The 14,982-nt window shown below is 37.8% G+C and overlaps 2 protein-coding genes across 11 annotated transcripts in view; one reads left to right on the top strand and one right to left on the bottom strand.

Moving 5' to 3' along the window:
• Nucleotides 1-14,982, top strand: part of cdh23 (cadherin-related 23) — an 874,975-nt gene that overhangs the window by 707,798 nt on the left and 152,195 nt on the right. The window lies entirely within an intron of this gene.
• The window catches only part of vsir (V-set immunoregulatory receptor), a 58,595-nt gene that overhangs the window by 22,760 nt on the left and 20,853 nt on the right, over nucleotides 1-14,982 (bottom strand). Inside the window, exons 2-3 of the mRNA XM_069885569.1 lie at nucleotides 13,867-14,274; nucleotides 8,641-8,709 (exon numbers count right to left, since the gene is read on the bottom strand). Of these exons, the coding sequence (XP_069741670.1) occupies nucleotides 8,641-8,709; nucleotides 13,867-14,274 (477 nt within the window). The remainder of the gene's footprint in view (nucleotides 1-8,640; nucleotides 8,710-13,866; nucleotides 14,275-14,982) is intronic.

Here is a 14,982-nt window from a genome sequence, read left to right as displayed (position 1 = left end):
GGAAGGATAAACTGTATTAAAATGAACATTTTTCCAAGGATACTATACTTATTTCAGGCATTGCCAATACAACTGACAGAAAAATTCTTCAAAGAGTTAAAGAAAATAATAAGGAGATTTTTATGGAGAGGGGGGAAACCGAGGATAGCACTAGATAAATTAACAGAATGGTATAAACAAGGAGGCTTACAATTGCCAAACTTCAAAAATTATTATAGAGCCGCACAATTAAGGTACCTATCAGATTTTTATCAAACAAGGGAAAAACCAGACTGGACGAGACTAGAATTAGATAAAATAGGGGAAAAGATACCTGAACACATATTATATAAATGGGACGAAAAATTGGTACAACATAGAACTTCTCCAGTATTACACCATCTCCTCAATATATGGAAGAAGATTCATGTAGAAAGAAATAAAATAAATTACCAAATACCAAAACTAATATTGACGCAAAATAAGCTACTCCCTTTTACAATAGACAACCTTGCCTTTAGAAAATGGGAAAAAAAAGGGATTAAAAGAATAGAAAATTGTTTTTCAGGAAGTAGATTCTTATCCTTTGAACAAATGAGAGATAAGTACAATATAACTGGAGATACAGCGCTGGCATATTACCAACTGAGATCCTACTTGAAAGATAAATTAGGAAACAACTTGAGTTTACCAGAGGGAAGTAACCTTGAATATGTGATTACAGATACAATGTTAATCAAAAGATTTATAAAAAATATGTATATTAAACTGCAAGAAAAGGAAAATGAGGAAACAAATGGTAAAACTAAACAAAAATGGGAACAAGATTTAAATATAAAGATAAAAAAGGAAACATGGGAGAAGTTATGCTCTGGAACGATGAGAAATACAATAAATACGAGGCTGCGTATGATACAATATAATTGGTTACACAGACTATACATTACACCGCAAAAGTTAAATAAATGGGACCCAACAGTATCTGATAGATGTTTTCGATGTAAAAAAGAAAGGGGAACAACAATTCATGCAATCTGGACATGTGAGAGAGTAGAAAAATTTTGGGATGATCTCAATCAGATATTAAATAAAATAACAGAAAACAATATACCAAAGAATCCAGAGATCTTTCTCCTAAGTAACATAAAAAATAAAGAATTTGGAATTGACTTGGAAGATGCACAAAAAAGATTTGTCAAGATAGCCCTAGCCGTAGCAAAAAAATGTATTATGTCAACCTGGAAATTGGAAGATAATTTGAAAATACAACAGTGGTATATAGAAATGAATAAATGTATTCCATTAGAAAAAATAACATATAGTTTAAGAAATAATATTGAAATATTCGAACAAGTTTGGGAGCCTTACATTAAATACAATAGCGAAAACCTACCGGGAACAAGCATTACCTAAGTTGATGGAAGGAGAAGAAAAGAAAAGAATGGACTCAGTAGAATTTCTGGTGTATTTTTGTTGAATGACAACATTGTCTAACTGAATTAATGCAACCTAGATTGTATACCTAAAATGGATGAGAGGGGGGGGGTGGGGGGGTGGCTTGGGAGGAGGGAGGGGGGAGGGAGAAAAAGTCACTGTAAATGTGTGGAAAAGAAAAAGTGTATATCATGGCTATTGTGATTTATGGTGTGAAAAATAAAAAATTTAAAAAAAAAAAAAAAGAAAGAAAAATAGTGGGTCTGAAGGAGGGTGAAGAAGGCACAGACATGAAGGAATTTATAAAAGGATGGATCCCAAAGGTCCTGGGAATGACAAAAATGCAGGAAGAAATGGAAGTAGAAAGGGCACACAGAGCACTAACTCCGAAACCACAGACACATCAAAAACCAAGATCCATCTTAGTAAAATTTTCGAGATAAACAACAAGAGAAAATATACTGGAGCGAGCAAGGAATAAAGTTAGAGAAGATAATAAGCCATTGGAATACAAGGGTCAAAAAATATTTTTTTACCCAGACATAAGTTTTGAACTCTTAAAGAGGAGGAAGGAGTTTAATACAGCAAAAAAGATTTTATGGAAAAAAGGTTACAAATTCATGTTAAGACATCCAGCCGTGACTAAAATATTTATACCCAGGGAGTAAAACAGACTGTTCTCGGATCCGGAGGAAGCACAAGAATTTGCAGAACGTTTGCAGGACAAATGAAGAGATGTAACAAGAATGAAGAACGGCGATAAAGTATATATAAAGATGTAAAAATAATGTATTTGTAAAGAACTAAAGAGGGAAAAGAGAAGTGAAGGAAGGAAGTAAGGGAGGGAAAAAAGAGAGAGCTTTGTTGTATGTGTATTTTAAAAAAAGTTTTCTGGGGAGGGCTGGGGTGAGAGGGAATAACCATCACTGCAAAATCAGTTGACACTTGCGAGCAAGATTGCAATCCAAATGGAAAGGGGAGTTGTGGTTGCCCGGCAAGGGATAAGGGGCAATTCAGAGAAGGGGGGAGCATTTGGGGTTAAGGTATTACTGGGTGTGGGAACTGTTGGAGTATTTTATGTTTTAAATGTGTTGTCGTACATTGATTTTAATAAGGGAAAATTAAGAGATGAAAATGGGAAAAAGGGGGATGGAGGTGGCGAGGTGGTGGAAAAGAGATGTAACCAAGATATAAGATGGCCACGTTGAACTATATGACTATAAACATTAATGGAATACATAACCAAATTAAAAGAAAGAGGCTACTAAATTTATTGAAGAAGGAAAAAATAGATATAGCATTTGTGCAGGAAACGCATCTAACTGAAGTGGAACATAACAAATTAAAGAGAGACTGGCTAGGACACGTAGTGGCAGCATCCTATAATTCAAAAGCTAGATGTGTAGCCATATTAGTTAACAAATGTACAAATCAAAATAGAGGAGGAAATAATAGATCCAGCAGGGAGTTATGCAATGATAAAGTGTCAGATACACTCAGAATTTTGGAATTTGCTCATATATATGTGCCTAGCGAGGAGGATCAAAAGTTTTTTGCGAATATTTTTTTGAAGATGGCAGACACACAAAGGGGATTTTAAACTTAATTTGTATCCAATGTTGGATAAAACAAAAGACAAGCAAAAAGAATAAAGTAGCCAAATCTATGGTTAAATCAATGCAGGAAATGAAACTTATGGATATATGGAGGAAGCAACAAGAGAGAAGGAATATTCATATTATTCGAGTAGGCACAAAACATACTCAAGGATTGATATGTTTTTGTTGTCGGCCCATATTCAAGGGAGAGTTAGGAAAATTGAGTATAAAGCTAGACTACTATCTGATCATTCACCCCTGTTATTAGCAATAGAACTGGAGGACATCCCACCAACAACATATAGATGGAGGTTAAACTCCATGCTACTTAAAAGGAAGGAATTTAGAGAGTTTATTGAACGCCAAATTAAAACATATTTTGAAATAAACACCGAATCAGTGAAAGACAAATTTATACTATGGGACGCAGTGAAAGCCTTCATTGAAGGACAAATAATAAGTTATGTAACTAAGATGAAAAAGGATTACAATCAGGAAATTGAGCAGTTGCAAAGGGAGATAGTAAGTACAGAAAAGGAATGATATAACGAAAAGGAGAGAATTGGCAGAGAAAAATATTAAAAGCAAAACATTACAAACGTACAAGGTGGAGAAGAACATAATGAAAACAAAGCAAAAGTATTATGAACTGGGAGAAAAAAAACACATAAAATATTAGCCTGGCAACTTAAAACAGAACAAGCTAAAAGAACTGTATTGGCATCAAGGAAAAAGGACAAACAAATTACATGTAACCCAACAGAGATTAATGAAAACTTCAAGAAATTTTATGAACAATTATACCAAACTGAGAACAAGGGGAAAGATGATAAAATAGAAGTTTTTAGCTAAAATTGAACTGCCGAAATTGCAAGAAGAGGAACAAAACAAACTAATAAAACCATTTGAAATAGAGGAAGTACAGGATATATTAAAAAAGCTGACAAACAATAAAACATAAGGAGAGGATGGATTTCTAATAGAATTTTATAAAACATTTATAGAGTTATTAATTCCTCCTCCCCTGGAAGTAATGAACCAGGTAGAAGAAACACATAACTTACCAGATTCATGTAAGACAGCAATAATTACAGTAATACCGTCCATTAACACCAGCATCATATAGACCAATATCTCCACTTAACTCAGATTATAAGATAATAGAGAAATTATTAGCAAACAGATTGGCTGATTGTGTACCAAAAATAGTAAATTAAGATCAAACTAGATTTATTAAGAAAAGACGAACAGCAGATAATGTCTGTAAACTTATTAATCTAATTCATGCAGTTGAAGGAAATAAGAAACCAACAGTGGCTGTTGCTTTAGATGCAGAAAAAGCCTTTGACAGATTAGAGTATAACTACTTATTTAAAGTATTACACAAGTTCAATCTACCAGAAAAATATACAAATTGGATTAAAGCATTGTATAAAGGACCATTGACGAAGGTAACAGTAAATGGATATGTATCGAGTCACTTTAAATTAATTAGATCAACTAGACAGGGATGTCCACTATCCCCCTCATTGTTCACCTTAGCAATTGAACTTTTGGCAGAACTGATAAGAATAGAAAATAAAATAAAAGGGATAAAAATAAAGGAGAAGGAATATAAAATCAGCTTATTTGCAGATGACATCATAGTATACCTAACAGAACCAGAGGTATCAATAAAAGAATTACATAAGAAATTGAAGGAATATGGAGAAATATTGGGATACAAGATTAACGCAAAGAAAGTGAAGTGATGCCAATGTGTAACGTGGATTATACAGCATTTTAAATAGAATCACCATTTAAATGACAAGCACAAGCAATCCGATACCTAGGGATCAGGTTAGATAATAACTTAAGCCACTTGTACAAACTAAATTATCAGCCACTAATAAAGAAATTGCAGGAAGACTTAGAACATTGGAAAGAATTACCGCTAACGTTGATAGGGAGGGTAAACTGCATTAAAATGAATATGTTCTCAAGGATACTTATTTCAAACATTACCAATTCCCTTAACAGAATTTTTTTTAATGAACTAAAGAGAATAATAAGGAAATCCTTGTGGAAAGGGAGGAAACTGAGGGTAGCATTAGATAAATTAACAGAGAGGTATAACCAAGGTGGTTTGCAATTACCAAACTTTAGAAATTATTATAGAGCCACACAATTAAAGTATTTATCAGATTTTTACCAGACAAGGGAAAAACTGAACTGGACTAAGTTAGAACTAGATAAAATAGGGGAGAAGGTACCAGAAAATATACTTTATAAGGAATAGATAGTCTAGATGCAAGTAAACTCTTCCCCCTGAGAGCAGGGGAGGCTGAAACAAGAGGACACAAGATGAGGGTAAGGGGGCAAAATTTTAGGAGAAACATTAGAGGATGCTTCTTCTTCACTCAGAGACTAGTGGCTGAATGGAATAATCTTCTGGAGGAAATAGTAGAGGCAGAGTCTATTCTTTCATTTAAGAGGAGGCTGGATATATACATGGATAAGAGGGGGATGAGAGGGTTATGGGCAGAGAATAGGCGGGGGGAGCTAGCAGAGTTGTTTGAGTGAACCGGTGTGGACTTGTAGGGCCAAGATGGCCTGTTTCCATGCCATAAAATTTTATATGGTTATAAGTGGGATGAAAAGTTGGTGCAATATAAAACCTCACCAGTATTGTATCATTTACTTAATACATGGAAGAAGATCTACTTAGAAAGGAAAAAAACAAATTACCAAATACCAAAATTATTATTGATGCAAAATCCATTTATCCCTTTTACAATAAATAACCTTTCCTTTAGAGAATGGGAGAGAAAAGGAATCAAAAGAATAGAAAATTGTTTTTTGGGAATAATTTATTAACATTTAAACAGTTGAAGTACAAATATGGAATAACTCATGGTACAATGTTTGCATATCATCATTTGAAAGCTTATTTACAGGATAAATTGGGAAACAGCTTGAGATTACCTGAAGGAAGCAGCTTTGAATATGTGATTTCAGACACAATGATAATTAAAAGATTTATAATGAACATGTGCATTAAGCTGCAAGATAAGGAAAATTATGAAATAAACTATAAACCTAAACAGAAGTGTGAAAAGGATTTCAACATAAAGATAAAAAATGAAATATGGGAAAAGTTATGTTCTGGAACTATGAAGAATACAATAAACACAAGGTTACGCATGATACAGTATAATTGGTTACACAGGGTATAATCACTCCTCAAAAATTAAAAGAATGGGATCCAACATTATCGGATAGATGTTTTTGCTGTAAGAAGGAAATGGGAACAACATTACATGCAATTTGAGCATGTGAGAAAGTGAATACGTTTTGGGAAGAACTAAATCAGATACTAAATAAAATTACAAAAAATAACATACCAAAAAATCCAGAGATCTTTCTTTTAAGTAACATAAGAAGTAAAGAATGAGGCCTCAAATTGGATAAAGCGCAAAGAAAAAATTCATTATGATAGCCTTAGCAGTAGCAAAAAAATGTATAATGTCAACTTGGAAAATGGAAGAGAGCATGAGAATACAGCAATGGTACATGGAAATGAATAAATGTATTCCATTGGGAAAAAATAACATAGAATTTAAAAAAATAAAGTCACATTGTTTGAATAAATATGGGAACCATACATGGAACATAACAGAGAGAGCTTGCCTCGGACCTCCATCCCCTAAAATGAAAATGATAAAAAGACAAAGCGGTATGTAACAAATAGATGACGCATTTTTCTTTTTTATTTTCCTTTGTGTGAAGATATTGTTTTATGGTTTTATTGTATTGTATATGTTGAATATTTGGGTTTTGGAGGAGGGTGGGAAGAGGGGAGGGAGGGAAAGGGGGAAGAAAGGGAGAAAACGCCACTGTGTATATTTAATGAGAAACGTTTGTACATAGTTTGGTTGATATGGTTCACAGTGTGAAAAATAAAAAAATATTTAAAAACATCATTGACAATAAATGTTTTAATGTTACAGCATATGTGCATTTTATCTGTTTCAAGATTCACTTCTGTTTGATTTCATTGGTAATGAATTTTTGAAGCAGATCACAGAGTACAGATGTCTCTATATCAGGTGTTTGTGACTGCAAGCAATTATCTACTCCATTAGTTTCAATAACAAGGTGGAGCTGAATAATGAACCTGCCAACTTAGGTACTTCACATGAGAAATACACCAGTTACAAATACCTGAAAATCTGTATCTGAGTCTTCCCTGAGATCAGTGATACATGAGGGCTGCACTAGTGAATTGTGTGAAATGTGTGGAATGAAGGTTTTCCACTTGCCCAACATTATTCCTGCTAGATGGAGAGGGTGTCGATGCAGGTTGCTTGGATTGGGCTGTAAGAGTGGAAGGTCATGCCAAGGGGTTTCAGTGCTCCAGTGATAGACTCAATATTCTCCATAGACAGAGAAGCACGGGAAGTGATTGGATCGAAGAGTTTAAAATTAAGATGGATTTAGTTAAGAGCAAATAAAGAGAAAAGTTGATAATACTGGGCAACAAGGATGTTGCTTCCTGAACACTTTTGGGTGTATTTTATGGATTTTGAAGTGCTGATCATGAAATACACCTTAAAACTTTCCTATCCCTCTCTATTTTTTAGATAAAATATATTTTTGTGATTTCCTGTCATATTTTAAGTATACAAAACCATGACGTGCAGTATGTCATATTGAAAATTTATTTTCTGCATTGGCACTTGGACTTTTTCCCCTGCTGATCTTAGTGATATACATGGTGAAAGATTTCACCAGGATATTGCAACCATGGAAAAGCAGCATCAGGGCAACTGGAATCCATCAATGCTGGCCAACTGTTGTTGAACACTGACACGAAAGGAATCAGATGCTGAGTACAAACGAAAATCAGTGGCAAAACATTTTTAGATCAATTGAACTAACACAATGAATTAGCAACATTATGTGATTTAACTTGCTAAATTCAATCAAAATTAATTTAATGTTCCTTCAGCTTCCTATGTAATTCAGCAAATCTGAAATGATCTTTGTGTTCAGTTTGAAGTTGTCTATCATAACCCCCAGTTTTTTTTCTCAGGAAGCAAACCTTTTGGGGAAAAAAAATTGTAGTGTAATCAAAGTACGCATATTTTTGTTTATTTTATGTCATGCAGTGAGGCCTGAAATATCAGGAGTCTATATTTACCTTCTGTGAACACAAAGTGATCAGCTGAGTTCTATGTTTTTACCACAATCACAATGTCTGCAGATTTTTGTGTTTCACTTCATGTAATCCTCTACCCAGGTGACATAGTTTTCAAAATGGAAGGGAAAAATACTTGATGTCATGGGATACAGGGGAAGAATGAATTGGAATTGACTAGATTACACTTTGAAGCAGTTAATCCAAACACAGATTTGGATGAACAACTGATAGTAGAGTTAGAAGGGAAGGGTGGGAGGGGGATATGGATCTAGGTTTCTTCAGCAGGTGTTTACCACCTGTTCGGGGATGATCTCCAGAAATAAAGGTGTAGTCCAAGGTGGAAATGCTCAGGAGAGTATGCTTGGCTGATCAGCAGAGGGGGGGGGTTGCTGTGATCATCTTTGTTAGAGATAAAATGAGAATTGGTTGCTCTCGAATGCTTCTTACCTCCTGAGCCTGAATCACCATTAACATCTTCAAAAGTACACTTGTGATTAGAGACCCAAGTTCTGTTTGCTGCAAAATATGAGAATATTTGGATTAAGCAGTGATCTCCTCATATTTCACTGACACATCTTGCCTGCAGTCCCTTGGGATACAAGATAATTACAAATTCACTCCACTCCATAGCAGGTCTAGTTCATCGTTCTGTCTTAGTGACCACATAGGTATTTCTATCACTTTCCTTATTTGAAAGTCATTCAGGTGTTGTTGAATTTTGTGTGAAGAAGTTTTTTTGATATCAGACTCAAGATTTTCAAGTCAAGTTTATTGTTATCTGATTGTATGAGTACATCCCAACAAAACAGCGTTCTCTGGTCCTCACTGTAAAACACGTAGACCCACAACCAGACATCACACACATACAGACAAACAATACAAATGCAAGACAATATTTCATCTGGACAAATAGATAAATATTATTTCATGAATATGAGAGTCTCGGATGGTGTGTGTAAACAGTTTCTTTGGGTGATCAGCATTCCCAGTTTTTGTGGGAAGAAGCTGTTCCTCAGCCTGGTGGAGCTGACTCTGATCCTCCTGTATCTCTATCCTGATAGAAGCAGCTGAAAGATGCTGTGTGCAGGGTGGAAGGGGTCCTCAATGATTTTGCGTACTATATCTAAACAATGATCTCAGTAGATCCTGTCAATGGAAGGGGGGCAGGGAGACCCAGTGATCCTCTCTACCACTCTTATGGTCCTGTGGATTGACCTCCGATCCAATGCGCTTCAGCCACCGTTCCAGACTGTGATGCAGCCGGCCAGGATATTCTTAATATTGCTCCTGCAGGAGGTTGACAGAATGGTGGCAGGTAGCCTTGCTCGCCAGTCTCCTTCATTTCAATATTAAGCTTCTGTGACCAGTTTTAAGTATGGTAGATTTGAGTTTTGAGACAAATCCTTGCCCCCAAGGAGCATCTGCCTCCTGGTCTTTGTAGCTGAGGCATTTTCGAGGATCTAAGGTTCAAGGTTCCTTTTATTGTCATGTAATAATACAAAAATGTAAAATACAAGATATACGTCAACTTAATCCTGCCATAAAGGCAAACAAAGAGTCGCCATTATCATTGTCGGGCATCCTAAGTAATGAGAGAAAGGGAAGCAAAGTAGAGCCCCTTCAGAGTCACTGAGTGTCCATGTATTTTCCTCCATTGCTCTTGCAGCCTCACATCGGCAACCTGAACTCCAGATCCAAACCTCCGACACAAACAGGGCCTTCAGCGCCCGAGGCCCTTTGGGTACCCTCCTTGCCCTCGGCACCCTCTCGAATCCCAATTCCGATATCTCTTTCCCATCAGCCAGTTTCCAGCCACCCACAGCTTGGAGGGAGTCCTTGGACTGCAAGGGATGGCAGAACCTGAGATGGTCTAGTCAGAGTTGGAGGTAGCTTGTAATGGTTTGTTCTTGTACAGATAAATGTGATTACTGCCTTCCACGTTCAAGATCAAAAATTAGACAGTGGGTGGCACTTTTGTCAGGGGTAGAGGAGCATTCTCCTTTCTGTCTACACAGGAGCTAGTTTTATTTACACTGTTATCATTACCAGCAGTGTGGATGAACTGTTGCCAAAGATTAAAATGAGATCTATGACAGTGAATGACAAGCTGGAAAAATAAGCGTCGAAAGTCTTGCGAATGAAAGTCAGTTAATCCCCTGCCCCTGCATACCAAGCTTTGGAAGGAGGTGAGTGCAGAGGAGGATGTATTGGTTGTCACCTGGAGAAGTTCCATTGATTCTAAAATAGTTCCTGCAAATTAGATGGTTGCAAATGTCATCCCACTAATTAATAAATGAGCAAGGTAAAAAAAAATAACTAAACATGCATAGTTCGTCAGACGTGGACAAGAGAAAAAAATGCTGTGGTTTATCATTGAAGAGTGGTAACAATTGAACATACTAGAATGACACAGAGACAACAAAAGAGCAATGGTGTTTTTTGAAATTGCAACCAGCAGAATAGACAAGGCAAACCAGAATTGATGACGTGGCACGGGCTCGTGGGCCAGAAGGGCCTGTTACCGTGCTGCATGTCTAAATTTAAAAATAAATCTCTTTTTGAAAATACTCTTTGTTGAAGAGGACTGACCCAGAAACCTGTTAGCAACCATGCCAGATTTTGATTTGAGGAAGTATGCAAAAGCAGCCATACTTTCTGTTAAATTTAGGTTTGCAAATGAATGTATTTTTAACAGTACCCAAATTAATGCTTTGATTTATCTGCAGTCTTTGCTCATCTCCTGAGGAGTCTGGTCTCCAGGAGCACTTCAAGCATTTGCTTCTGTTGTCTTCACTCCACTGTTCAATATTTTGAACTTCTGGTGAAGCTGCAGGAGAACTGAAGGTGAATCTACGGACACTCAGTGACTCTGTAGGGACTGTATTTTGCTTGTCTTTCTCTCATACTGTGAGGGGAGCCAGACGGCACTATGGGCAACTCTTTGTCCGCCTTACAGCAGGCAGAAGGCAATTTCATGTTATATTACACGTTCTGTCCTCTTACATGACAATAAAGGAATTTTGAATCTTGAAAAATGTAAACTTGGAGAAGTTTATCAATGAAGTAATGAGGCTGCATTCTTGTGGTACCTGTTGAATCACAGATAGCTTATCCAATGGGGGATATGTTGATTGATGAGAGGAGACAAAGAACTTTGAATTATGCCTCAGAAATCTTGGCCAGTTTACACAACCAATAATTCTGAATGGTCTCAGGAACCTTGGAACAGAGTCATTTGGCACAAGGACATGTTAATCCTTTAGGAGCTGACATGTTAAAGATAATGAGATTCTGGTGCTCTCTTCCCCATTCAGTTATGAATTCGGGGGGTATGTTACAATCTTCAAACTGAGTTCCAAGGGTGCCTAAGGTGGTGGATTAAAGTTTGATATTGGGGTTGAAATTCTGATCCACAGCTGTATAAAGTTCCAATAATCAGCTAGCCAACCATTCCTAAATCTTGAAGACACGGCATCTGGCTGACCCAGTGCTGTTTATACTGCTCCCTTTAAATTGCTGGGATCCTATTTCCTGTCGTCAAAACATGCCACACCCTGTTTCCCACACTACCTTTAAGCTCACCAGGTTTCCATTTCCCTTTGAATTTGTCAAGTTCATGGGCGACACATTTGGTGTAGCTGTTAGCTCAACCCTGTTTCAGCGCCAGCGATCGGGACTGGGGTTCAAATCCCACGCCATCTGTAAGGAGTTTGTACGTGTCTCCCCCGTGTCTGTGTGGGTTTTTCCCGGGGGGCTCCAGTTTCCTCCCACCGTTCAAAACGTACTGGGGGTGGCAGGTTGATTGGGTGTAATTGGGGTGCACGGGCTCGTTGGCCAAAAGGGTCTGTTACCATGCTGTATGTCTAAATTTAATTTTTTTTTTAATTAAAACTTAAAATGTTTGAAATACTGATAACTGTATGACATCATTTATTCTTTATTAAAAAAAGCATGAATTAAAAGTGCGAATGGGGTTTTAATTCAAAATAGCATTTCTATCATCCAGAAAATCTGTCACTGCCACCACTAAAAAACCAAGTGTGCCAGATTATAATGGGATGATACTTAACAATGTGGAAGAACAAAAGGACCTTGGGGTCCAAAACCATATATCTCTCAAAGTTACCATGCACGTTGATAGGACGGTTAAGAAGGCCTATGATGTGCTGGGCTTCATTAATTGAGGGATTGAGTTCAGGAGTCGTGAGGTAATGTTGCAGCTCTATAAATCTCTAGTGAGGCCTCACGGAGAATATTGTGTTCAGTCCTGATCACTTCATTACAGTAAAGACATGGAAGCTATGGAGAGGTTGCAGAGGCGATTTATCAGGATGTTACCTGAAGCGGCAAGGTTAACAGAGCTTGCGGGACTTTTCTCTTTGGAGGGAAGAAGGAACTTAATTGAGGTCTACAAGATTATGAGAGGCAGAGATAGGGTAGACCGACAACACCTTTTTTCCAGGGCAGAAATAGCAAATACCAGGATGAAGGAATGAAGCTTTGAGGAAGTTGTTTTTTCTGCAGAGTTGTGGGTGCCTGGAATGCATTGCCAGAGGTTGTGGTGGAGGCTGGAACAATAGCAGCATTTAAGAGATTCTTAGGCACATGGATGAAAGAAAAATAGAGGGTTACAAGGTAAGGAGGGTTTCGTTTTTTTTGGTAGGTAATACCTGTCAGCTCGGCATCATGGGCCGAATGGCCTGTACTGTGCTGTAATGTTTTACATTTTATTACTGGAGTTTTACTGAGCATTGAGTCAATGCATGTAGGCTTTTTCACTGAGGTTCGGAGAGATACAAACCAGAGGACATGAGTGAAGTTTGAAATGGGAGAAATTTCAGGGAAAGATTAGGGGGAACTGATTTACACAAAGTGATGGGAATATGGAATGAGTTGCCATCTGAAGTGGTGAAAGCAGGCTCAATTTTAATATTTAAGAAAACTTTGGGCATGTACATAGAGGGGTGGGGTATGGAGGGATATGGTCAGCATGCTGATGAGTGGGACGAGACAGAAATAGTTCAGCACAGATGAGAAGTGGTTGGTTCAGACTGAAATGGTTCTGTGTTAACTGACTGAGAGAACAGGTTATAAGGACTGAATGACCTTCTTCCTGTTGCCATGATCCCATCAGATTATCTTCCCTGATGTTTTGGATATTGCTTTCCTTAACATTCATCAGTCCAATATGGGCAGCTGTGCCTTAGTTGCCAGTGATCAAGTCCCTCAACCTCTACAACCCTCTCTTTCCTCTTAAAACCATACTTTGACAAAGATTTACAGCAATTGGTTCCAAATAGAGACATGCACCAAATTTAGTTTGATAAAAGTTGGGTGGCACGGTAAACGTAGCCGTTAGTGCAATGCTGTTATAGCACCAGTGACAAGGGTTCGAATCTGGTGCTGTTTGTGAGGAGTTTGTACATTCTCCCTGTATCTCCCCTTCGGGAGCTCCAGTTTCCTCCCACCATTTAAAACATATTGGGGGTGTTGGCTGTAATTGTGTGACGTGGGCTCATGTGCTGAAGGGGTCTGTTACTGTGCTGGATATCTAAATTTAAATTTAAAACATTTAAATTAGAATTTAAAAACGTGCTTTGGACAATGGCCATCTATTGAGTAGAACATGAGTACAAGCAAATCCCAAGAGAATCGCTTTCCAAAGTGACATACCGTGTAAAACTTTGAGCTCCATGGTTCCATGTACAGTTAGTTCAATCCTTGGATGCTGTTTGCTTTTTGACAATCTGTGCAGCTCGTGTACAATGCAGCAGTAAATTCCCTGGTCGGTTTGTGTCAAGCTAGTCAGGGTGACCCAGAAGGTTCCCCTGTGATCGGAACTCATGTAGACCCCATTGCCTTTATATGGACTGTGGTTGTCCCGTTTGAATGATGTGTTACGGATATGAGTCTTCTCTGCACATGTATCGTTCTTGCTATGGCTGAAGTACCAAAGTTTGACCAAGAAGTCGTGCCGATCTTTGAGGTGACCAGAAAGGCTGCACTTAAAGGTGACATTTAGTCCTTCTGGACATGTGTAGACTGTGTGATCACTCGATACCTTCAGCTCAGTGGCCAAGCCTGCAGAAAGAGAAAGCAAATAAATACAGCTCTTGGTCTGCAGGAGAATGAGGGGGGAACTCATTTATATATAAGGCACTGGTGAGACCTCACAGAGTATTGTGAGCAGTCTGGGCTCCTCATTTAAGAAAGGGTGTGCTGATGTTGGAAAGGTTTCTGAGGAGATTCACTTGAATTCCAGGAATGAAAGGGTCATATCTCGAGCATTTGACAACTCTTGACCTGTATTGGTTGGAATTTAGGAGAATGAGAGGGGAACTCATTGAAACATTTTGTATTGTGAAAAGTATGGACTGAGTAGATGTCAAAAGGTTGTTTCCCATGATGGGAGAGTCCAGAACAATAGATCACAATTTCAGGATTGAAGGGCATCCACTTAGAACAGAGATGCAGAGGAATTTCTTCAGCCAGGGGGTTGTAAACCTATGGAATTTGTAGCCACAGATAGTTGTGGAGGCCAAGTCATTGGGTGTATTTAAGGCAAAGATTGCTAGATTCTTGATTAGCCAGGGCATCAAAGGTTTTGGGGAGAAGACTGGGCAGTGGGACTGAGTGAGGAAATGGTTCAGCTTATGGTTAAAGAGTGAGGCAGACTTGATGGGCTGAATAGCCTTTTTCTGCTCCTATGTCTAATGGTCTAAGTGGAAGGATGCACATCAAGAATTCCGTATAGATTGTGAACAGACTCAAAATTAAGATCAAACTAAA

The sequence above is a fragment of the Narcine bancroftii genome, chromosome 6, assembly GCF_036971445.1.
Source record: "Narcine bancroftii isolate sNarBan1 chromosome 6, sNarBan1.hap1, whole genome shotgun sequence".
NCBI lineage: Eukaryota > Metazoa > Chordata > Chondrichthyes > Torpediniformes > Narcinidae > Narcine > Narcine bancroftii.
This window is presented reverse-complemented; position numbering and strand designations above follow the sequence as displayed.